This window comes from Sapajus apella, unplaced genomic scaffold (assembly GCF_009761245.1).
Source record: "Sapajus apella isolate SASKATOON/1434 unplaced genomic scaffold, GSC_monkey_1.0 scaffold45, whole genome shotgun sequence".
In the NCBI taxonomy this organism is placed as follows: Eukaryota; Metazoa; Chordata; class Mammalia; order Primates; family Cebidae; genus Sapajus; species Sapajus apella.
The window spans coordinates 19934101-19960193 of NW_022436985.1; the positions used below are offsets into that span (position 1 = coordinate 19934101).

Sequence of the window (26093 nt, forward strand, 5' to 3'; positions counted from 1 at the left end):
AGAGAGAGAGAGAGAGAGAGAGAGAGAGAGAGAGAGAGAGAGAGAGAACGAACAGGAATGAAGGGGGAAGTCCTACACACTTTTCAAACAACCAGATCTCATAAGAACTCTGTCACGAGAATAGCAAGGGAGAAGTCTGTGTCTGTGACTCAGTCACCTCCCACCAGTCCCCTCCTCCAACACAGGGCACCACAACTGGACATGAAATTTGGGTGAGGACACAGAGCCAAATCATGTCAACTGCTTTGCATATCTTTTTTAATATTAATCTCTATTTTTAAAATGTTATTGTTAATGATACTTTAAAACAATTTACTGGCTGGTGTGGTGGCTGATGCCTGTAATCCCAGCACTTTGGGAGCCCAAAGAGAATAGATCACCTGAGGTCAGCTGATGCCTGTAATCCCAGCACTTTGGGAGCCCAAAGAGAATAGATCACCTGAGGTCAGGAGTTTGAGACCAGCCTGACCAACATGGAGACACCCTGTCTCTACCGAATATACAAAATTAGCCGGCGTGGTGGCACATGCCTTAATCCCTGCTACTCAGGAGGCTGAGGCAGGAGAATCGATTGAACCCAGGAGGTGGAAGTTATATAGTGAGCAAAGATCGTGCCATTGCACTCCAGCCTGGGCTACAAAAGCGAAACTCCATCCCCTCTCCAAGATTTACTTTTGCTTGTTACTTGTATGTAGAAATAAATACGCTTGATTTTTTTTTTTGGAGAGGGGCATATTAATCTTGTATTTTGCTACCTGTTAAACTTATTCATTAGTTCTGGTAGTTTTTTGTAGATTGTATAGGATTTTTTACATTTATAATTTATCATTTGTGAATAAAGATGAGTTTAATTCTTCTTTCCAATTTCCATGACTTTTATATCTTGTTTCTTGCTTGATTGTATGGGCTAGAATGTCTAGTGTAAACCTGAATAGAAGTGAGAACTAACATCCTTACCTCATTTCTGATCTTAGGAGGAAACCGTTCAGAATTTCCCCATTAATGTTAGCTCTAGATTTTTCATTGGTGCCATTTATCAGGCTAAGTAAATTCCCTTTTACTTTTTAAACGAGGGTTTTTCTTTTTAAATAGAAATAACTGTTGGATTTTCAAATGCTTTTTATGCATTTATTAAGATGATGTCTATCCTTTTAAGTCTCTTAATAGATAGTTATTATTGTTTTGAATGTTTAAATCAACCTTGCTTTCATTCCTGGGGTAATCACCACTTAGTATAATGATGGATCACTCTTTTTATATTGCTGGGTTTGATTTGCTAAACTTCAAAAAAAAAAAACTTCTTTGCATTTATGTTCATGAAGTACATAGTTTTCTTGTACTCTGATTGTCTCAATTTGGTATTAGGGTAATGTTTGCCTCAACTTTATGGAAGAGTTTGTGTGGAGGTGGTATTGTTTCTTCTATAATGGCTAACCAAGATTGAGAACTACCAGACTATATATAATGTCTCTATTCTTCTATTTCTAAAACCTTAATTCTGTTTTCATACAAGAATGTACATATCCTATTATACATAAACAGCAACTTCTAGGTTTTATTACTTAGTAAATTAACCTCCTTGGAAGTGGGGTGTGAGAAGTAAGTAAGTTTTGCTGTGTGCAGCACAGAGCAAGTTAGTGTTTTATTCAAATTTTTCATTGAAGTAGAATTGACTTCAAGGGAGTGAGGATCTATGGGAGAAGGAAAGGTCAGATTTCATATACAAAGAGTGGTGTGCTAGAATTGGTTTCTACTGGCTAGAGAGGTCCAGTTGTTAATTTTTCAGGAATTTTGCAAGCCAGTTGTTAAATACAACCTATTAGAAGTTAAATTATATAAATATGTTAGAAAAAAGTTGCTTCCTAATTATTTCATTATGTTCTATCATTATCTATGCTTTTGAGCTTATTTACATTCAAAATATACTGTTATGCTACCATCTCTTTCTAGCTCCTCATTCACTAGTATTTATTTGGTAGCTTGAAATCTGCCATTCATGTGGGACATGTTGCATCTTAAATGCATGTGGGAGTCTTTGCACTGTGGAAGTGGGCAAATGCTTCATGTAGGGCTTAATTTGTTGGTTGTTTGAACTTAAACTGATGGAGAAAATGTTAATCCAAATTAAATGTTAATATGTTCTGAGTCTGTTGTGAATAGCACAAAAAGTTGAGAAAATACTCTAAGTATTAGAAAGCCATTACAGGTTGGGTACCCTTTATTCGAAATGCTTGGGACTAGAAGTGTTTTGGATTTCAGATTTTGGATTTTTTGAAATTTTGAAATATTTGTGTTACACTTACTGGTTGAGCATTTCTAATTTGAAGATCTGAAATCCTCCAATGAGCATTTCCTTTGAGCGTCATACTCTGAAATCTGAAATGTAAAAGTTTCAGATTTTAAAGCATTTTGGATTTCAGATTTTCAGATTAGCAGTACTCAACCTTTATCAGCAAGAAGTTACTTATGTCATTGATAAGCAAGTGAAGTTCTGACAAATCTGTGTTGCTTCATTTTGTCTTTTCAATGGAAATGAAGTGATCAGCCATCATTTATATCAAAACTATTCTCATTGGTTGCAACCATAGGTTGTCTACAGAAATGAATTCGGCAACAAATCAACGAAAACGTTTTGTGTCAATTGACTACATGGAACTTTTTTGTTTTTTTGAGATGGGGTTTCACTCTTGTTGCCCAGGCTGGAGTAAAATGGTGCTATTCTTGCTCACGAAACCTCTGCCTCCTGGGTTCAAGTGACTGTCCTGCCTCAGCCTCCCAAGTAACTGGGATTACAGGTGTCCGCCACTATGCCTGGCTAATTGTTTGTATTTTTAGTAGAGACGAGGTTTCACCACATTGGCCAGGCTGGTCTTTGACTCCTGACCTCAGTTGATCTACCTGCCTCGGTTTCCCAAAGTACTGAGATTTACAGCTGTGAGCCACCATGCCCAGCTGGCTATATGTAATTTACAATGAGTGTTGTATACTTTATTTTACAATATTTAAGTTTCATGGGACACATATTAGTAAAATTGGTAACATATACACCTGCACACTCTTACTCCATAGAAAGCTTATCTCTCTTCTAATCTTGAGCAAATCCTGTGGTAGTCATGTTGGCTATGCCTGTCTCATCTCTCCTACCCAACACCCAGAAATCAGTGGCTGCTGCCTAGTACTCAGGGAGATGCCCAGAATTCCTGTCAAGTTTTCCTTTGTTCTCCTGCTCTTTCCTCAGAGTTTTCCAGGTTCAGCATATGAGACCGGGGCAGCATGATGTAGTCTCTGCTGCTGGGACTGTAGAGCCAGACTGCCTGGGTTAAATCCCACTGTGCCTCCCATTAACCATGTGACCAAAGGCAAATTTCAGAATGTCCCTATGCCTCTCTAAAATAAAGATAATTAAAACACCTCCAACTTAAAAGTTGTTGTGATTACTAATGTGTAAAACACTATGGATAGTGTTTGTCACCTGTTTGGTGCTCATTGAATGATAGCTATATTCTATTTGTCTCCATTTGGAAATTGCTGGGATGCTCAGCCTTTGGTGTAATAGCCTTCTGCTTCTCAGCATCTAAAGACAATTTTGATTGGCCAGAATATCATCATCTTTCATCAAGAATTTGGGAATAAATAAAACTCATAACCTTTGATGTTTCCATTTCTCTCTGATATAATTTCTTTGCATAGTACTTGATTTTCTAAATGCTTTTTTCAACAGATACTATACTCTGGACTTATGCTTAGGTCATATTTGTGCAGGGATTCTTAACCTTAGCACCACTGGTGTTCTGGGCAAGATATTTCTTGTGGGGGCTGCCCTGAGTACTGTAGATGTTTAGCAGCATCCATGACCTTTACCTACTAGATGGCAGTAGCACCCTTGCCAACCCACCCAAGTTGTGATGACCAAAACCATCTCTAAAGATTGCCAAATGTCTCCTGAGGGGCAAAATCACATCTGGGTGAGAGTCACTTTTTTAGAGTATGTGCTGCCATAGAAAACTGTGATTTGTTATTTTAGTATTTCTTGGGGAGAGCCATGACAGTTACTGATCAATACTTCTTTTTTAGACTATCGCTATTTTTTTTTTTTTTTTTGAGATGGAGTCTTGCTCTGTCACCCAGGCTGCAGTGCAATGGCGTAATCTCGGCTCATTGCACTGTCTGCCTCTGTGGTTCAAATGATTCTCCTGTCTCAGTCCCCCGAGTAGCTGGGATTACAGTAGCCTGATGCCATGCCCAGCTAATTTATGTATTTTTAGTAAAGATGGGGTTTCACCATGTTGACCAGGCTGGTCTTGAACTCCTAACCTCAAGTATCTGCCTGCTTTGGTCTCACAAAGCACAGGGATTACAGTTGTGAACCACCATGCCTGGCCTATTAATTTTACTTAGTATGCTTTTCTCATATTTTCAGTTTAGCATAGCTACTTGATTTAGTTGTTGCCACTGGGATTGGTCAATAAGGGCATCCCAATTTTTTTTTTTTATTTGTTGATTGTTCAAACTGATGGCTTTAAATATATCATTTTTTGCCTGAATAGGTGCCAGGATGTAGGCACCTAGGGAATTTTGGTGATTAACAGCACCAAATCTAAACTTTTTTCTATGTCATTGCACTTTGGTTTCAAAAAGAAGAGACGTAGCTTACTGATGATTTACTTCTTATGTTATGCCTAGAGGTTGTTGGGAAAATAAGTATTTTCTGTCTCAAGACAGGATATTACTGCTTGGGGATAATCTGTTATCCGTGAACATTCGTAAATGACCTTAAGGTACTTCAAAACAAACTAAAGTAACTCTGGGTGATTTTCTTTGAATTTAAAATTATTGAACAGCTGATGAATAAATACAGTGCAAAGTATTCTTGGTAGTAAGTTTTTAAACATGCTTTTGAATATATGCTTCAGGTGTATATACGTATGGGAAGAATATGGTCTTGAATCTATAAATTAAGAACATGCAGTATTTCCTTTAGATGCAAGGTTTTCCTTATTGGAATATTTTTCATAATACCAAATGATTTAAAAAATATTATGTGCATGTGAGTGATTTACAGTCTAAAATGCCTACCATTTATTATTTGCATAATACCCAAGCAAAATCAGATTAATTTTTCTCAATAAGAATATGAAAACTTAGAAAAATATCATGGGTACAACAGAAGAATGAGCCCTAGAGAAATTATATGCCATTAATATTAGGCTTGTATTAACAAAGCATTTTACAAAAACCATGAATGTTCTGCATTTGATCAAAGAAAATATGAATGTTTAAATGGACACTGAACATTTTACATACCCATTTATTTTGTGAATCTGTAAGTATTCATAAACTACTGCCTATACTTGGCAGTATTTTATTTCTCATTTTATTAATCTGCCTTTTGGTTTTTTTAACCATATACGTTTCTTGATAGTTTGCAGCTGTCTTTAGGTAATATATAACTTTCTCAATATTGATAACATGCTACGCTGTCAGAAAAATGACAAAGATTATTATTACTATTTTTTTTTGGTGATAGAACCTTGCTCTGTCACCTAAGCTGGAGTGCAGTGGTGTGATCTTGGCTCACTGCAGTCTCCAGCTCCCGGGTTTATGATTTTCCTGCCTCAGCTTCCCGAGTAGCTGGGATTACAAGTGTGTGCCACCACACCTGGCTGATTTTTGTATTTTCAGTATAGATGGTGTTTCACTTTGTTGGCCAGGTTGGTCTGGAACTCTTGATCTGAAGTGATCCACCCGCCTCAGCCTCCCAAATTACTGAGATTACAGGTGTGAGCCACTGCATCTGATTGACAAAGATTATTTTTAAAAATGTGAATGTTTTATGCATATCTTCAAATATAGCCAAATGCCTTTTTATTTTTTAGTTTAAAAAACCCTTTGTAAACAACAATGAGAAAGCAGTGTACCTCTTAGAATGGCCAAATCCAAAACACTGACAACACGAAATGCTGAGGAGGATGTGGAGCACTGGAAATTCATTGTTGATGAGAATGCAAAATAATACACCTAATCTTGAAGACAGTTTGGCAGTTTCTTAAAAAACTAAGCATACTTTTACCATATAATCCCACAATCATGCTCTTTGGTATTTACCCAAATGAATAAAAAAATTTAGGTCTACACAAAAACTTGCACATGAATTTTTATAGCAGCATTATTCGTAATTGTCCAAACTTGGAAGCAACCAAGATGGCCTTCAGTAGGTGGGTGGTTAAATAAACTGTGGTACATCCAGACAATGATGTGTTATTCAGTGCTAAAAAGGAATGAGCTATCAAGCTATGCAAAGACATGGAGGAAACTTAAAATGCATAATACTAAGTGAAAGAACCCAGTCCGAAAAGACAACACACTGTATGAGTCCAACTAAATGATACTCTGGAAAAGGCAAAACTATGGCGGCAACAAAAAGATGAGTGATTGCCAGGAAGAAGGGGAGAGGGAATGATAAATAGGCAGAGCATAGAGGAGTTTCAGGGCATGCTTTATATTTTAAAATTTGTATGTTGCATTTAGCATATGGGAATGACACACACATATATAGAATTTTTTTTTTTTTTTTTTTTGAGACAGGATATTGCTTTGTCACTTGGACTGCAGTGGCACAATCACTACTCATTGCAGCTTCCACTTTTTGGACTCAGGCAATCCCCCCACCTCAGTTTCCCAAGTATTTGAGAACATAGGCACATGTAATGATGCCCAGCTAATTTTTGTATTTTTTGTAGAGACAGGGTTTTGCCATGTTCCTCAGGCTGGTCTCAAACTCCTGAGCCCAAGCCATCTGCCCGTCTCCGTCTCCCAAACTGCTGGGGTTACAGATGTTAGCCACCATGCCTGGCATTTTTTATTGAGATGGAGTTTCCCTCTCTTGCCCAGGCTAGAGTGCAGGGGCTTGATCATGGATCACTGCAGCCTCAACTTCCCAGGTTGGAATCTTCCTGAGTAGCTGGGACTATAGGCACATACTACCACCCCAGCTAATTTTATGTTTTTGTAGAGACAGGATCTTGCCATGTTCCCCCAGTTGGTCTTGAACTACTTGCCTGAAATAGTCCTCCCACCTTGGCCTCCCAACGGGCTAAACAAAAAAAAAATGACTTTTCCCCCCTTTGGCTAGAAGTTCTTTGCATTGTATCTGAACATTTTGTTAATGAGAAAATTGAGTTGACTAAACTGTTGCATTGACAGGGGAGGCGGGGAATGTGTACTCAGCATAGTCAGTTTGTAGGATATCTTAAGTTTTTCTTCAAAACAAGCAGTTAGAGGGTTTGCTATCACTCACTGATATTGAGTTTGACTAAGAGCTATATGATTAGCTAAATAATTTAACAGTTTGGGAGACAACTGTGCACTGAATCATTCTATGTTGACCATATTGTTTTGGCCTAAAATCCATCCCATTCAAGCATACTTGCCGTAGCTGCTTAAAATTTAAAAATTGAAAACATTAGGTTTATTGTAGTGAAATACTGGTGATGTCTGGAAGGGGAGTTGGTAGAAAACTTAAATCAATTGATTTATTTATGAAAAGAGAGAAAGGAGACTTATACTGTCATATAGATATGGCTATATTAACTACCTTCTTCTTGTTGAGAATAAACTCTTGTCTTTAGGCTTAGGTTGAATTCCTGAAAGTGGCATCATATTTTATTGCCTTGTGGGCTTTTTTTTTTTTTTCTCATTTAGCATGAGGTTAATTTTTTACATATGCATTACACATTTGTACTTTTTTCATGAATTGCCTATTATTATTTTTTTATTTTGGATACGGAGTCTCTCTCTGTCACCCATGCTGGAATGCAGTGGCATGATCTTGGCTCACTGCGATCTCTGCCTCTCAGGTTCAAGCAGTTCTGTCTCAGCCTCCCGAGTAGCTGGGACTCCCGAGGCGCATGCTGCCATGCCTGGCTAATTTTTTGTATTTTAGTAGAGATAGGGTTTCACTGTGTTGCCCAGACTGGTCTTGAACTCGTAAACTCAGGCAGTTTACCCGGGATTACTGGCATGAGCCACTGTGCCCAGCTGAGTTGCTTATTACTATAATATGTTCTCTGTCATTTAAAAAGGTAGTATGCAATCTCATAGTGTATTTAAAACTGTACCTTATCATGCGTGTCATAAATATCTTATTTTACTTGTCATTTTGTTTTATGTATAGGAGGTTTGAATTTTTAGGTAATCATATAAATATATCTTTTTCTTTGTTTCTGTTTTTGCATTCCTACCTGAAGAGATCTTTTCCACTCCAAGTTTTTTTTTTTTTTCTACAATTTATTTATATATATTTTTTGAGATGGAGTCTCACTTTGTCTCCAGGCTGCAGTGCAGTGGTGCGATCTCAACTCACTGCAACCTCTGCCTCCCAGGTTCAAGTGATTTTCCTGCCTCAGTCTCCTGAGTAGCTGGGACTACAGGCACATGCTACCACACCCAGCTAATTTTTGTATTTTCAGTAGAGACGAGGTTTCACAAGGTTGGCCAGGATTGTCCGGATCCCTTGACCTTGTGATCCGCCCACCTCGGCCTCCCAAAGTGCTGGGATTACAGGTGTGAGCCACCATGCCCGGCTCTACTCCAAGCTTTTAAAAACCTGTTCACTTGCATTTTAACTTAGTATGTAAAAAAAATAAAATCTTGAATATATTTATTAAATCTTGGAATGTGATGGAGCTATTTTAACTTATTTTTTGCCATAACTGTTGCCACTTGTGGAATATAGATTTCCCACTAATATTGGAACAAAAAATAAGTTTTGTCAAAGAAAATGGATTTTCAGATTTATGATATTAGTATGAGAGATCATTTTGAGGGTTCTCAAACTTTAAAGACAAATAATTTATAATTTATTGAAGGCATATATCTGAGGCAGATCAATGTAGTGGAATTGGATTGGAATTCTAGTCCTGCTGCTTGCCAGCAAGCTTGTTAAACATCTTTATATTACAGTTTTCTGAATGCTAGAGTTGAAATAGTAATACCTGCTTACAGGATTGTTGTGAGAAATGCATTAAGTGAAATACACTTAGGTAAATTACTTATATGAGTAGCCAGTGGTTGGTAGTTACAGTGTTGGTGATTATTGTCATCATCATTTGCTGCCTCTAAAGATTCCCAAGGCCGGGCGCGATGGCTCACGCCTATAATCCCAGCACTTTGGGAGGCCGAGGCAGGCGGATCACGAGGTCAAGAGATCGAGACCATCCTGGCCAACACGGTGAAACCCTGTCTCTACTAAAAATACAAAAAAATTAGCCAGGCGTGGTGGCACGTGCCTGTGGACCCAGCTACTCAGGAGGCTGAGGCAGAAGAATCACTTGAACCCAGGAGGCGGAGGTTGCAGTGAGCCGAGATTGCACCACTGCACTCCAGCCTGGTTGACAGAGCAAGACTCCGTCTTTAAAAAAAAAAAAAAAAAATCCCAAATTTAGAAATAGATAGTATGGTCTACTTTAAATGGATTCTCTGAGTTTCAAAGAAGAGTTTTAGTACACATTTTAGATTTGAGTCTTGTGCTAGCTGAATGAATCTCTTCACTACACTAGTGATTATAATTGTGTATGCTGAAAAGCTGGGGGTAAGTGTAATGACAGCTAAATGCCATGCTATAGTTTGTTTTTATGATGGCAGTGATGAGTATTTTTGTATTTAATATAAGTACAGGAATTTTAAGACATTTGTAATGTTTTAAGAATGTGATAATGGCCAGGCGCAGTGGCTCACGCCTGTAATCTCAGCACTTTGGGAGGCTGAGATGGGTGTGTCATGAGGTCAGGAGTTCGAGACCAGACTTGGTAATATGGTGAAACCCCATATCTACCAAAAAGACAAAGATTAGCTGGGTGCGATGGTATGCACCTGTAGTTCCAGCTACTCGGGAGGCTGAGGCCGGAGAATCACTTGAACCCGGGAGGTGGAGATTGCAGTGACCCAGATGGTGCCACTGTACTCCAGCCTGGGCAATGGAGAGACTCCATCTCAAAAAAAAAAAAAAAGAATGTGGTAGCTAAATTAGTAGAGAATAGAGAATATAGGCCCACTAAGATGTGTAACTAGAAGCAATGTTGTTGAGTAGAGGAAAATGAAAGGGAATGAAGGAAGGAGGCAACTAGAATTAGTAGTATCGTTTATTATTATTATTGTTGTTACTATTTTTGAGACAGAGTCTCGCTTTGTGGTCCAGGCTGGAGTATACTGACACGATCTTGGCTCACCGCAACCTCCGCCTTCTTGGTTCAAGCGATTCTCCTGCCTTAGCCTCCTGAGTAGCTGGGATTATAGGCTCCGGCCACCTTGCCCGGCTGGTGTTTGGTGTTTTTAATAGAGATGGAGTTTTGCCATCTTGGCTAGGCCAGTCTTGAACTCTTGACCTCAGGTGATCCACCTACGTTGGCCTCCCAAAGTGGTGGGATTGCAGGTGTGAGCCATGGCGCCTGTCCTCTTTTATTATTAGACTCTTATGGCTGGCAAATTCTTTACATGAGGAAAATGATTTATAGGAAACAGTCAGTAAAACATAAACTGATTTTTGAAGCTTTTTATTTTTACCTACAGAATGCCATCTCTCCATGACTCTAGTGATATTTTTCAGCAACCCGTGAACTGTTTGTAGATATTACACCGCCCTCTCTCCTCATGTTATTATTCCTTTTTTAAAAAAATTTTTAGGCTGGGCTTTGGCTCACACCTGTAATCACAGCACTTTGGGAGGCTGGGGTGGGTGGATCACTTGAGCCCAGGAGTTCAAGACCAGCCTGGGGAACATGGTGAAACCCTGTTTCTACAAAAAAATACAAAAATTAGCTGGGCATGGGGTGGTATGCACATGTAGTCCCAGCTACTTGCGGGATCACTTGCACCCAGGAGATCAAGACTCCAGTGAACCAGGATCATGCCACTGCACCCCAGCCTCAGAGCAACAGAGTAAGACCCTGCCTCAAAATTTTTTTTAATTTACTATTTTTTTTTTTAAAGCAATACAGACAGGGTCTCACTGTGTCACTCAAGTTAGTCTTGAACTCTTGGACTTAAACGTGATCCTCCCACTTCGGCCCCCCAAAGTTGCTGGGATTATAGGTGTGAATCACGGTGCTCAGCGTCCTCATGTTATTTCTTTGTCCGTCCGTCCGTCCGTCCGTCCGTCTGTCCTTCCTTCCTTCCTTCCTTCCTTCCTTCCTTCCTTCCTTCCTCTCTTCCTCCCTTCCTCTTCCTTCCTCTTCCTTCCTTCCCTCCCTCCCTTTTTTGAGAGGGAGTCTCTCCCTGTTCACCAGGCTGGAGTGCAATGGTGCAATATCTTGCCTCATTGAAACCTCTGCCAGGTTCAGATGACTTTCCTGCCTCAGTCTCCCAAGTAGCTGGGATTAGAGGTGCCTGCCACCATGCCCAGCTAATTTTTGTATTTTTATTAGAGACGGGGTTTCACCATATTGGTCAGGCTCTCAAACTCCTGACCTCAGGGTGATCACCCACTTTGGCCTTTCGAAGTGCTGGGATTACCGTCATGAGCCACCATGCCTGGCCGTGTTATTTTTTATCTATGTGTCTTTGCTTATGCTTTTATTTTTGATTTGTCTGTCTGTACCGTACCTACAACCCCTTTCCTTGAGGGAAATACTGATTCCTGTTCATTCTTTAAGATTCAGCTTAGTGTCACCTCCTTCTGCAAGTCTTTGCATCATCTCTTCTACTTCAGCACTGTGGTACTTTGAGACAAGTTTTCTTTTAATCCCCTTTGTTTTGTGTGTGTGAATGCAGACCAAATCTTCACTGGCACTAGATATAGTCAGTTATTAAATTTAACCCTTCTAGTAGATGTGTAGTGATATCTCATTGTAGTTTTTAGTTGTATTTCTCTGATGCCTAATGTTGTGCATCTTTTCATGTACTTATTTGCTATCCATATATCTTCTTTGGCAAAATATTTGAACAGATACTTCAATCTACAGTGTAATTGCTTGAACCTGGGAGACAGAGGCTGCAGTGAGCCAAGATCATGCCACTGCACTCCAGCAACAGAGCAAGACTGCGACTCAAAAAAAAAAAAAAAAAAAAGATTGCTGTATTATTCTGAGAATTCCTTATATATTCTGGAGTGTTCTTTCTTCAGACATCTGTTTTGCAAATATTTATTCTTAAACCCTGACATGTCTTTTCCTTCAGCTTTCAAAGAGCAGAAGTCTTAACTTTTTTTGAAATTTATCAGTGTTTTTTTTTTTTTAATGGATCATGCTTTTTATGTTATGTCTAAGAAATCTTTGCCTGATCTAACATCACAAAGACTTACCTCATAAGTTTTCTTCTGATGTTTTATAGTTATTGGTTTTACTTTTAAGCTCATGGTCCTTGTAAGTTTACTTTGTGATGCAAGGTATGGATTGATGTTTGTTTATTTTTCCATATATACCATTGTTCTAGCACCATTTGTTGAAAAATCTGTGCCTTCTCTATGGTTACCTTTGCACTTTTGTTGTACATCTATTGACCATGTATGTGGGTCTATTTCTGATTTCTCAGTTCTGTTCCATTGAACTGTGTATGTCTGTTTTTTCATTAATACCAAACTCTCTGGATTACTGTAGCTTTTAGTAAGTCCTGAAATCAGATAGTGTGCACATCCATATTTATGTCTTTTTCATAAGTGTGTTGGTTACTTCAGATTCTTTGTCTTCTCATATAAATTTTAGAATTAACTTGATTTCTACATGGGGGAAATATACAGAAGAAGAGGTGAAAGGTGACTTAAGCTAAAAATGATGAATAGGAAGTTGATACCCATTGAAAAAGATGAAAATGTATGTATCAGAAGAGATAGAAAACACAAAATAAGTTTAAAAAAAGTTGAAAGAAGGCTGGATGCAGTGGCTCATACCTGTAATTCCAGCACGTTGGGAGCCTAAGGCAGGCAGACGACTTGAGCCCAGGAGTTCAAGACCAGCCTGGGCAACATGGCGAAACCCAGCTCTACAAAAAAATAAAAAAGTTAGCTGGATGTGCTGGTGTGCATCTCTAGTCTCAGCTACTCAGGAGGCTGAGGTGAGAGGATCACTTGAACCCAGGAGGTTGGGGCTGCATTGAGCCGAGGTTGCAACACACTGCACTGCAGCCTGGGTGAAAAGTGAGACTGAGTCTCAAAAAAAAAAAAAAAATTAGATCATATTTAGTATCTTTAGATGAGTGGGAGGCATTAAATGCAAGGCATTAAAGCACTGTAATTGTTACATGAAGACTAAGACTTAATTTGGAATTCTGGGAGGAAAATCATACGTTTAAGTTGTCCATATTGATAGTAAAATAAAATGAAACATGTCTGTAGTAGCATTATTTTTGAAATTTTGAAGTGATTGATACATTTATAACACCAGGTATGGTCTCTGTTTTTTAATTTTATTACTTATTTATGTTTTATGTTGTTGCTGCTGTTGTCTTGAATTCCAAATATGGGAGAAATTCTAAATATGCAGAAAAGAAATTGTATTCTAATTATTGCTCTGTTATTTCCTCCTGGTAGTACTTTATCTAACAAATAGACTATGCCTTCATTGCTTTCCAGAGCCGGAAGCTTCCTGTAAGTTATCTCTGGATTGCCATAAAGTTATCTTTGGATTACCTTTGGGAAGATGTATAACAACCAATAACATTTTCTCATCTTCATCTAGGGGCTTTATTGCCGCATATGCCTATGCATTTTATTTGCGTAGATAACTAGTGTTTGACCTGAGATGTATTTAATAAATAGTGCCCTAAGAATAAACTGACTAGAAACAAAACACATTGAGTCCAAGTATTTCCTTGTTCCTTGGGTTATCTAATTATTTGGTTTGCTAGCAAGGATTGTAGAAAAGAATATTATCACTGATTTAGGAAACCAGTTGCTATCATCTTAAGTTAAATGTACTTGTATGTGTTTAACCTGTTATCTTCAGTTCCATTTTCCAATTTTAGGCCATTTAAAACTTGCCATTCTTGTCTTTGGAACTCTATTCTCTCTACCTACCCTTGATCATGCCAGAGGTTATTTGTTATTCATCACCGTCATCCTTTGTGATAAGTAAGTTTTATTTTCCTTTTAGTTGTTCTAGTCATTTAGATTAGTGACAGTAGAGAGCAGTGCAACTACCTGATGAGGGAGAAAAAGGAAGTAGTAACAAGAAATGCCAAATTCCTTGCAGAATTACTGAAAAGCAAAATACTGTATAACTTTTCTTTTTCAAGTAGTGCTGTGAAAACAGTATATGCTCCATGAGGGTAAGGACAGTGTCCATCTTGTTCACTATTGAAGCCCTCTAGTGCTTGGTCTAATAAATGTCAATAGTAAGCAATAGGCATGCAATGGATATTTCTTTAATAAATGTTAAACTGGTCAGAAACGTTAGACTTCAAAAGTCTGAAGGGTATTTTTTTCAATAATGATGAATGACTTTGCCATTATAAAATGTAAGTTGTGTTTATTTTTATTTAGAATGGTCACAGAGCTGGAAATGTCATGAACACTTGGAATGAAGTCTTTTTAAAAAATGTTTGCATTATTTTATAATCTGTGGACTTTAGTTGAATATATAATTAAGGAAAGACAGATGTCATCCACAGGCCCTTGGTATGGAAATGGAAGGGGATTGCTAATAAAATTTTTCTTTATTCCAGGGTGTCATCTAAGCGCTTGTGATTACAATCTTTAATTTTGTCATTATGATCTTACTATATGCAGTATAGTTTGCTAGGGGCAGTTTTTGTAATATCAGCTGGCTATCCCATTCAGGTAAAGTACAAATTTAGTATGACAATTGTAATAATTAATAGTTGTGTATAGTTAAAAATAAATATTACAGTTGGGTGTAGTTGTGACACCTGTATTCCTAGCTACTTGGGAGACTGAGGCAGGAGGATTGCTTGAGCCCAGGAGTTTGAGGCCAGCCTGGGCAACATAGGTAGATACTGTCCCTTTTTAAAAAAAAAAAAAAAGGCCAGGTGCTGTGGCTGATGCATGTAATCCTAGTAGCACTGGGAGGCCAGGGCAGGAGTTCAAGACCAGCTTGGGCAATATAGTGAAACCTCGTCTCTACTAAAAAAAAATGAATAAAATTAGCTGGGTGTGATAACATGAGCCTATAGTCCCAGCTACTAGGGAGACTGAGGAGGGAGGATCACTTGATCCTAGGATTTCAGGCTTGCAATGAGCTATGATTGCATCACTGTCCTCCAACCTAGATGACAGAGCGAAATCCTGTCTAGAAACAACAACAAAAAAGGTATTGATAAGGAAATAGAAACTTGAAAAAAGGCACAGTGCAAGAGTTATTTGCTTTTGTTAAGCAAGATAAACACAGACACATTTTCTCAGGCAGGGGGCTCACAGTGGTTAAGACCAGATGGGAAGGATAGATTATTATTAAGACGAGTATGTAATAAAACACAAAAAACATGTTTTTCCTTCCATAACTTTTGGAAATAAATGCCAATATAAGACAGATTTATCTGAGAATGTATAAAATGTAAGAAGTTATTGATATTTACACTGAACTCTAAATTAAGCCTAATATGGGCTTAATTTTGTGTTCTTCCAATTTTAGGAACTCTGCCAGCATATGTATCTCTGCCCATGATTGATTTTGCAAACTATTGTTGAGATGATTTTGGGTTAGATTTCATTTGAGTTAGAAGTCTGATTCATTATGAAGCACTCTGGTACTTGTAACATTTTTAGTATGAATCCTAAATGAAATAACATTAATTGTGCTAAATTGTACAGACTGAGATAAAATGACCTTAAACTTAGGGTGGTAAGACAGAAATTGTAATTTAACACTATAGACTTACATCTTTACATACATTATAGAGGCTTCATTTTTTTGTAAGCTACTCTAGATGACCAGTATTTACAGAAGCTTAGTTCTAGCTTTTACCAGTTTGCTCTGATTTGGCCAGCTTGTTTTTTCAGGGGGAGTTATGCTGCTTTATTTTCCTAGTCCTAGATATAAAGCCTGACATTTGGGGTTCTTTAACAATAGTATATTTGGATGTATTTCATATGTATTTTTAAACATACTTTTCATTGAAATAGCATGTTTGTAGATATATTTTGTTTGTAGTTTTGGAAACTCTTAATTTTAAACTTTTCTGTGCAACACAGACCTATGTTACATGTAATATTGTTTATAAATTAAAAAACTGAAATACAAAAAAACCCTGAAATACATTAAACATTTTTTATCCTTAATTTTTTTTTAATTCCACTTTATCTGCATTCAAGTCCTGGATATCCTTGTTAATTTTCTGTCTCGTTGATCTGTCTAATACTGATGATGGAGTGTTAAAGTCTATCCCTATTATTTTGTGGGAGTCTAAGTCTCTTTGTAGGTCATTAAGGACTTGCTTTATGTATAGAGGTGCTCCTGTATTGGGTGCATATATATTTAGAATAGTTAGTTTTTCTTGTTGTATTGATCCTTTTACCATTATGTAATATCCTTCTTTGTCTCTTGATTTTTGTTAAAGTCTGTTGTATTAGTGACTAGGATTGCCACCCTTGCTTTTTTTTTTTTTTTTCTCTCCATTTGCTTGGTATATCTTCCTCTGTCCCTTTATTTTGAGTCTTTGTGTGTCTTTGCACATGAGATGGGTCTCCTGAATACAGCACATCAATGGTTCTTAGCTTTTTATCCAGTTTATCAGTCTGTGTCTTTTGATTGGGGCATTTAGGCCATTTACATTTAATGTTAATATTGTTATATGTGAATTTGATCCTGCCATTTTATTACTGGTTGGTTGTTTTGCCCTTTGGTTGGTGTAATTTCTTCATTGCATCATTGGTCTTTACCTTTTTTTTTTTTTTTTTTTTTTTTTTTTTTTTTTTTGTGCAATGGCTGGTACTGGTTTTTCCTTTTTGTGTTTAGTGCTTCCTTCAGGAGCTCTTGTAGGGCAGGACTGGTTGTGACAAAATCTCTCAGCAATTGCTTGTCCAAAAGGATTTTATTTCTCCATCACTTATGAAGCTTAGTTTGGCTGGATATGAAATTCTGGGTTGAAAGTTCTTTTCTTTAAGGATGTTGAATATTGGCCCACACTCTCTTCTGGCTTGTAAGGTTTCTGCCGTGAGATCTACTCTGAGTCTGATATGCTTCCCTTTGTGGGTGACCTGACCTTTCTCTCTGGCTGCCCTTAGTATTTTTTCCTTCATTTCAACCCTGGTGAATCTGATGATTATATGCCTTGGGGTTGCTCTTCTAGAGGAATATCGTTCTAGGATACATGTACAGAACCTGCAGGTTTGTTACATAGGTATGCATGTACCATGGTGGTTTGCTAAACCTATCAACTCACCATCTAGGTTTTAAGCATTAGGTATTTGTCCTAATGTTTTCCCTCCCCTGGCCCTCCAGTCCCAAACAGGTCCTGGTGTATGATGTTCACCTCCCTGTGTCTATGTGTTCTCACTGTTCAACTCCCACTTATGAGTGAGAACATGTGGTGTTTGGTTTTCTGTTCCTGTGTTAGTTTGCTGAGAATGATGGCTTTCAGCTTCATCCATGTCCCTGCAAAGGACACAAACTCATTCTTTTTTTATGGCTGCATATTTTTAAATGTTTTTTAGAGGCAGGTCTTGCACTCTAGGCATGTCAGGCTAGAGTGCAGTGGCTATTCAGAGGTGTGATTATTGTGCACTATGGCCTTGAACTCCTAGCTACAAGTGATCCCTTCACCTCAGCCTCCCACATAGGTGGGACCACAGGAGTCTACTGCTGTGCCCAGTTTTGAAATATATTTTCTATGAAGTCAGGATTATACAGACTTACCTGGAGTTTTTGTTTAATAGAACAGAAGACAAATTTATTCAAGTCTTCAGTCTGCGGTAGTGTTTAATGAGCCTTTGGTGATAAAGATTGAAACTTTTTAATGTAAGGAGTATATAAGAAGTAGGAGAAAATCTGGTTCCTTATCTAGGACTGATGGTTACTCAGAAATTTTACTGAGTCTCTGAGGCCTTTGTAGGAGACATGCTAAGAAATAGATAGTGAATGGATGGCAGACTCGGACAGCTTCTGTAGTATTTGGGGGACTAAGTGGAGTGTTTTTCATAGTGTTGAAATAGAGTTAAAGACTGCAAAGTTGGAAAGGTATTGCTAACAGGCTTTTAGTTTACTTTGTTATGTAATCAGGATTCCCAGTATAAATTTGGTTGACGTAATGGGAGGATCTTTTGAGAATCTTTTGAGAATATATGTAAGTTGTTGTAGAAATTAGAAACTTTTGGAAAAACTAATTCAAAAACCTGCGTCTTCATCAGTTTGAAATTAAGAAATTAGCTGCGCTAGGTTTCCCCAAATAAAACATTTCTGTTTCTTGGTTGAAAAATGTTCATCACTCAGTATTTAAGCCTTGTGCTGACTTGTATATCAGATTATTTGAAACCACATGATCAGTGTCACATTTAGAGATTTAAGTTACATTTGAGTAATTTATTTCATAATTTTAAGTTATTTTGAAATAGATTTTTGTGGTCTGCCTACAAGGTGGAAAGTTGATGCCGAGACCTGAGAGGCGAAAATAAAGCTCAACGGAAGGATTTAATAATGCTGATTTCCTGAAATTGAGTTCTCTAAGTTATTGATTGACTGATTGGTTGAGACAGGTTGGAGTACAGTGAGGTGGCCTCGGTTCAGTGCAGCCTGCAACTCCTGAGTTAAAGTGATTCCCATGCCTCAGCCTCCTAAGTAGCTGGGATTACAGACATGGACCACCATGCCTGGCTAATTTTTGTATTTTTAGTGGAAACATGGTTTCACCATGTTGGCTAGGCTGGTCTGGAGCTCCTAATCTCAAGTGATCCACCCGCTTCAGCCTCCCAAAGTGCTGGAATTACTGGCGTGAGCTACCATGCCCAGGCAGGTTGCTTGCTTTTAATAGCACAGTGAAAGCCTGATTTTTAGGGGGCAGTAATGGCCAGAACTACACTAAATTACTTAGTTAACTCAAATGAGAAATGTTTTAGATTCAATCATTTTGAAGAATTAAGTTTCTTATATTTTTATTGACATCCTAATCAAATCCAAAAGAGACCTCTGACCCCTAATATGACAATATTAATCTTACTTTGGTTTTTACATATTGTAGATATTGGTAAACATTTTATGGAGCTTATTATTAAGGAAGAAATTTTGTAATTTTAACGGACTTACAAAGATTGAAACATGAAGCATTTAAAAAAAGAAATACAGTTCTGTACGGTATCTATTTTAGAGATTAGAATTGGAGCACCAGAAAAGATGGTAATTATTAATCTCCTATCTAGATTTTAAAACTGTTTGGGAAAATTGAACATGTGGATGAATTACCATTTCTTTATATCAATTCTTAGAAAAGCATTGGGTGTTACCTGGCTGTGAGATGAGTAGGGAGGGAGGAAGGTGGTAGATTTTAGGATTACATAGCATGTGATCATTGATCATTCCACAAATACATGTTAAGTGCTTCCTATGTGGCAGGAACTGTATAGAGTTATATAAAGGATATGCCTCCACACAGAAACATAGTCCCCTTAAGGAACATACCATCTAATGGAAGCCATGATTAAAACAGATTAAATTGCTTTCTAATCCTATGACCTGTGTTTTATAAAAATGATCTAAAATTGGGCCAGGCGCAGTGGCTCACTCTTGTAATCCCAGCACTTTGGGGGAGGCCAAAGCAGGCGGATCACTAGGTCGGGAGTTCAAGACCAGCCTGACCAACATCTTATCTCTACTAAGAATATAAAAAATAAAAGAAAGAAAGAAAGGGAAAGAGAGAGAGAGAGAGAGAAAAAAAAAAAAAAAAGAGAGAGAGAGAGAAAAGAAAGGAAAAAGAAGAAGAAAAGAGCCAGGCTCGGGGTAATCCCAGCTACTCAGGAGGCCAAGCCAGGAGAATCACTTGAACCTTGGAGGTGGAGGTTGCAGTGAGGTGAGATTACTCCACTGTACTCCAACCTGGGCGATGGAGAGAGACTTTGTCTCAAAAAAAACCTAAAATTAATGAAACCTATGGTTTTGCAAATTTGGGATTTTTTTTTTTTTTTTTTAACCCATTCTCATTGTAGGTAATGGATTATGTAGTGTGTCTGTGTCTTCGGATCTGAATCTGTTTGATTTGGCTTTGCTTAATCTTGTATTTTTTGTAGACTTACATTAGTATGCAAAAGTACCAATAGAGACACATGTGCTTTCTGGTGTACAGCAGAAATTCTGAAAACCTTGTTACCTAAAAACTTTATTTTCAGAAGTATTATATGTAGGCTGAATATGGTAGAAATCTAATTTTTCTCCTGTGGAAAATGATCATATTCTTTGTGCTGTATGAAGTTCTAAGACATTTATGGAAAATAAAATATGGTTTAGTATCACCCAAATTGTATGATAAGATTAGAGTTGAAGAGCTTAACCTGGAAACTTGGAAACTAATTACTGTTAACAAACGAACAGATGTGGAAAACTTTCTATTTGTTCCTTTAAGTAAGTGGAAAGGAATGACTATTAGAAATGTGAAAGAAAATGATAGTATGGGAAACTTTGATTGTATTTTTATAAACTAGCTTTTAGATTTCTTGATACATGATAGAATATCTCTATTTTTCTTTAATCTTTATATGCCAGAAATTTCAGATGATCTGAAAGCAACTCTTCCATTTAGAATATAAGTTCTGAACTTTACTTGGAAACAGTTCCAGATTTAGACACTTGGTTTTGGGGTATGTGTATATTTGTTAAAATATGAGCAAAGAACCCAATATGAATACTATGTGACAATTAATTGAAAGCATGCAGGAGTTTAATTTAGGCTCAGGACTGTTGTGTCATTTGCTATTCTTATTAGATATGAAATAGATTTTATTTTCTGACTACTACCAAGTAGTACTTCTTATATTGGACCTCTTCAGTAAGGTTACTTTTAGAGACATTTATCATCTACTTCATATGTAGCACATTTGATGAGTTTTATGTCTAGCTAGTCATCATTGATGATTGTTCAGTAATTATTTTGGCAATTATAGCAGGAAGATGGCACAATATAGTCATGTACTGCATAACAACGTTTGGATTGCCTAACACTGCATTTCTCAGAATGTGCCTTTTTTTTTTTTTTGAGGTGGAGCTTTGCTCTGTTGTCCAGGCTAGAGTGCAGTGGCACGATCTCAGCTCACTGCAGCCTCCACCTCCTGAGTTCCAGTGATTCTCCTGCCTCAGCCTCCTGAGTAGCTGGGACTATAGGCTTGCGCTGCCATGCCTGGCTAATTTTTGTAATTTTTATTAGAGATGAGGTTTCATATTGGCCAGGATGGCCTGGAACTCCTGACCTCATGATCCATCCGCCTCAGCCTCCTGAAGTGCTGGGATTACAGGCGTGAGCCACCGGGCCACCCAGCCAAATGTATCTTTGTTAAATGACCCATGACTATACTAGTTTTGATTAGGGTGTCCATGTAATTCATCCACATTGGACTCTTTTGAGCATGAAAAGGGATGATAATGATAATTTCTTCAGAACAGCAGGTATAAACCAAGACTGACCCAGGCAAACTAAGATATATACTCAGACTAATTAGGATACTTTCGATTACAAGTAACGGAAAACACAACTCAAAACTAGCTTAAACAATAAGGGAACTATATTGGCTTGCGTATCAGAAAAGGTCAGTGTTTGGATATGCTACAGGTGTGATTCAGTGAGGACTCTGGCTTTTGTTTTTCTGTTTTCCAGACTCTTCCTTCCATGGCTGACTTTCCTCATGGTTGTTCCATGGCTGCCAACAGCAGTTTGGGCTGTATTCTTCTTTATGACCAGCAGGAGAGAGAAGCCTGTCTTTCCCATAAACATAGAAAATGAGTTTTGAGGTTTTGTGATTATTAGATACTACTGAACTAAATCTCTGTGGCAAGGGGAGTGTGACATGCTGACTGTCTTAGACATGGGATATCTGAATGTCACTGAGGAAAGGAGGATAGAATTACCTGATTCTCTCAGACTAGTCAGAGTCCATTCAGGAAGCTGCTATGTGGGAAAGCAGTGCAGCCAAACGAAGGGAAGGGGTTAGGAAGCAACCATAGTGTTCACTGCAGAGTCCAGTGATGTTGCTTATTTGCATTTTTCCCTTAGGCATCTGATAATGAGTTCCTACAAGATCCTAGCATACTGCATATAATGTGTGTGTTTTCTTTTCTGTAAGTGAGAATTTGTAGTATAAAATGATTTTACTAGACTGGCATTGGGAGAGAAAAAGAGTTTACCATCCTGTTTTCTCTTTTTTTAAAGTAACACTATAATAATAATTGTTGATCTTTTTTTTTAAAACAGACTAATAGGGATGCCAAAGGAAAAATATGATCCTCCAGATCCTCGCAGAATTTATACCATCATGTCAGCAGAGGAGGTAGCCAATGGGAAAAAATCTCACTGGGCAGAATTAGAAATCTCGGGTGAGTGGAATCTGAAGCATTTAATCTGGCATGTAATAGTGATAATAAATAAGTTGATAGTGATAATAGTGATAATAAAAAAGTTGACTATTGCTATATTTTTGTTGTACATTCTTAATTTGATGGACTAGTTGAAAAGCTACAAGAAGTTCAGATACTAGTGTTTAATGTATCTGTTTTATGTGTGACTGAATATCTTTGTTTCCGCTCTTTAATTACAGTGAGCAGGCATCTGGAATTGAGGATATTGGGAGTTCAGTTTCTAAGTAAAACCAGGTTCTTCGATATAATAGATTTTATTTAGGCTATTTCAGAGTAATTATTTTTGCAAATTGAAATCTTTGCATCCTTCTCTCTCAGTGTTGGCAAAGAAGGAAACCTGGAAGCTATCTATTTATTCTAATAAATATATAATAACTGTGTTACAGGACCTTAATACCTGTTTAGGATTTGTTAAAGTAGAATGTGATTCCTAAAAACTCATACTTCCAGTCTAATAATGAGGAAAAACGTCAGACAAACTCAAACTGAAGGACCTTGTGCAAAATACCTGACTTGATTAATACTCAAAATTGTCATGAGTAAAACAAGTTAAGGCTGAAACTGTCACAGACCAGAGGAGACTAAGTAGACATAACTGAATGAAAAATGATGGCCTGTGTTGAATCTGAAACAAAAAGGTATAAAAACTGGTGAAAACCAAATAAGGTCTAGAATTTAGTTAATAGTAATGCACCAGTGTTGGTTTCCTAGTTTTGACAAATGTACTATGGTAATGTAAGATTCTAATATTAGAGAAATTGAAGGAGGGGTATATAGGAACTCTGTGTTATCTTGGTAACTTTTCTGTAAATCTAAAATTATTACAAAATTAAAAGTTTTAAAAATAGAATATAAGTATTATTTTTCTTTTATGAATCGGTATAATACAGATTGTATATAAAATGTCATTTTTTCCCCAGTAGGCATTCATTTGGAAGAGTTAAGCCCACATTGTAATGTCAATGGCAAGAATTACTTGTACATTTAGCTAAAAGATAACTGGGTGGATGGGCAATTGGTAGTCAAAAGAATGAATATGAGCCAATCTTACTAGGTTAATCTAGGGTTTCTTAACCTTGGCACTACTGACACTTTGAGCCAGATAGTAGTTGAGGGCTGCTGTGTGCATTGTAAGATGTTTAGTAGCATTCCTGGCCTCTACTCACTAGACAGCAGAAGTACCCCTTTAGTTGTGGCAACCAAAAATGTCTCCAGGTGTTCTAAAATCGTTTGGGAAAACAAAATTGCCTCTTGTTGAGAACTATTCAGTTAAACTCCAAGGGTTTCCACCTTTTGCCACTTCTCATTTAATACATGGAAGGTTCATGAGAAAGCATGGTTGTCAGGCGAAAGTGGCAAAATTAAAGGAGGGCCAGGTGTGTTTGGAAGAAACCAAAGGGTATTAAATAAAAAATTTAAATGTCAGAGATAACAATATTTGTGTGTATTTGCAGCCTCTCTTACCACTTTTTAGTCCTTGTAGTTTAGGTGTCATCTTGGGCCTGGGTTTTATGCTTCAGTATTTTGCCTTTTAGGTAGAGTGCGGAGCCTAAGTACATCACTTTGGTCATTGACACACTTGACAGCGCTGCACCTAAATGACAATTACCTTAGTCGCATTCCACCTGATATTGCCAAGCTTCATAATCTGGTTTACCTGGATCTGTCATCCAATAAACTCAGAAGTTTACCAGCAGAACTAGGAAACATGGTGTCTCTCAGGTGAGGAAGTAATACAGACATGACTCGCTATATAAATTTCTAAATTTAAGAAAATTAGGGGATATTAGTCATCTTACAGTAGGATTTCTGTGTGTTGTGATGATCAAATTATATAAACTCTCTAAGCATAGTGCTTGAGTTGGCCTCCGTTTGAACATTTCTTTTCCTTTCTTTAAATTTGGAGGTTCCTAAATTAGAATGTGCTTTTATTACTAGTTTCCTTGACAGACTTGAGGTGGGTGGGGCTAAAATAGTAAGCCTCATTATTCAATCTGATGAGACTAATCAGAAATAATTGAACAATGATGATTTGCTGATAAGTACAACTTCTAAGAACTTGTCTTTATTACATAAGTCAAAGTATATTTATATTTCAAAATATAACTCCTTAAGGAAACCTTAAAGCCCAATGAAATGGTTTTATTTCTAATTTTTAGGGATTCTTTAAAAATTCCCTAAATGTTTCCAATGAAAACAAGAATTTTTTTCTATCTGTTAAGTAATAATTTTTAAAAATTGCTATCACATGTTTAAAATTAAACATATTGTTTTAAAATCTTGTTCTTCACTATACTTGCTTTTTTTACTTTTCGTCATCCATTAATGAGGGTGCTATTTTTTTCTATAGTCTGCTCAAAATTTCACAATCATAAAGTTAGATCTTATTTATGCTACCCTATTCCTATCTGTACTGTCTATGCTTTATTTTAATATCTATGTTTCAGGTCAGTGATTGTCCATCATAGTATTTTTTTCATCTTTTCCATTTTCTTTTGTCTTACTTTAATATGCTCCACTTGTTTTTCCTTATTAATCTTTTTATTTTTATTTTTTGGTTTGTTTTCTTAGTATTTTGATACAATTAGAATAGTATTCAGTTACTTAAAAAAGATACAGGTGATTGGCTACTAATTACAGTTTGTTCCTGAAGTTTGTCTAAAAATTTGTACTTTTTTCTATTGATTAGACTAAGTTCAAGGATATCTGTTGTTGAAATACTAAGGGTATTGTCACATTTGCATTTGACAGGCATTTTGACTTAGAAAAAATGAGAACACGTGGACTCAGGGAGAGGAGCATCACACACTGGGGGCAGTTGGGGTGGGGGCTAGGGGAGGGACAGTGGGGTGAGTGGGTGGGGGAAGCTTGGGGAGGGGTAACATGGGGAGAAATGCTGGATATAATATGCACCTATGCAACAACTCTGCATGACCTGCACATGTACCCCAGAACCTAAAATAAAATAAATAAATACAATATTAAATGAAAAAAATGACAAATATAAAAAAAAAGAAAAAAAGAGATTAGATTTAGCCTGAGAGTGATATGCAGTTCCTACACTTCCAACTTTAATGTGAGCTAGAGAACGAATAAATCATAGAAATAGAAACATTGTTAACAATTGTGGCAATTACACATTTTGTAGTACTTTAATATTGTACAGTGTTTTTGGATGATCTCATAGAAATGTGCCTTGAATATAAACAATCACTCACGTTATGTTGGAAGGAGCCTTAAGAATGGCAAATACAGATGTTAATAATACTTGGTATATTAAACTAAATTTTTGTTTTAAACAGGGAATTGCTTTTAAATAACAATCTGTTACGGGTTTTGCCTTATGAACTTGGTCGGCTCTTCCAGCTACAAACTCTAGGTTTGAAAGGTAAGTGATTTTTAAACAGTTTTGAGATGTCTAAGCCTTTTAAAGACCATTTTGTCCTTTAAAAAGGTCAGATTTTAGTATGATTTTGTGCATGTGACTATGTGTACTTTCTCTTGAAAGAAAAGTAGTTGTGTATCAAATTGAAGATTTTCAATATGTGCCATCATTTTAACAAACTTGTATGGGGAAAATTTTTTGGCTGTTTTTGT

The 26093-nt window shown here is 37.1% G+C and overlaps 1 protein-coding gene across 4 annotated transcripts in view; it reads left to right on the top strand.

Moving 5' to 3' along the window:
• The window catches only part of CNOT6L (CCR4-NOT transcription complex subunit 6 like), a 107251-nt gene that overhangs the window by 23550 nt on the left and 57608 nt on the right, over positions 1-26093 (top strand). For 3 of the 4 annotated variants that reach the window (XM_032239838.1, XM_032239836.1, XM_032239837.1), the window contains exons 2-4: positions 22333-22454; positions 24032-24218; positions 25799-25884. In XM_032239838.1, the coding sequence (XP_032095729.1) occupies positions 22343-22454; positions 24032-24218; positions 25799-25884 (385 nt within the window). In that variant the 5' untranslated portion in view covers positions 22333-22342. The remainder of the gene's footprint in view (positions 1-22332; positions 22455-24031; positions 24219-25798; positions 25885-26093) is intronic. The other variant, XM_032239839.1, reaches the window with a different exon arrangement.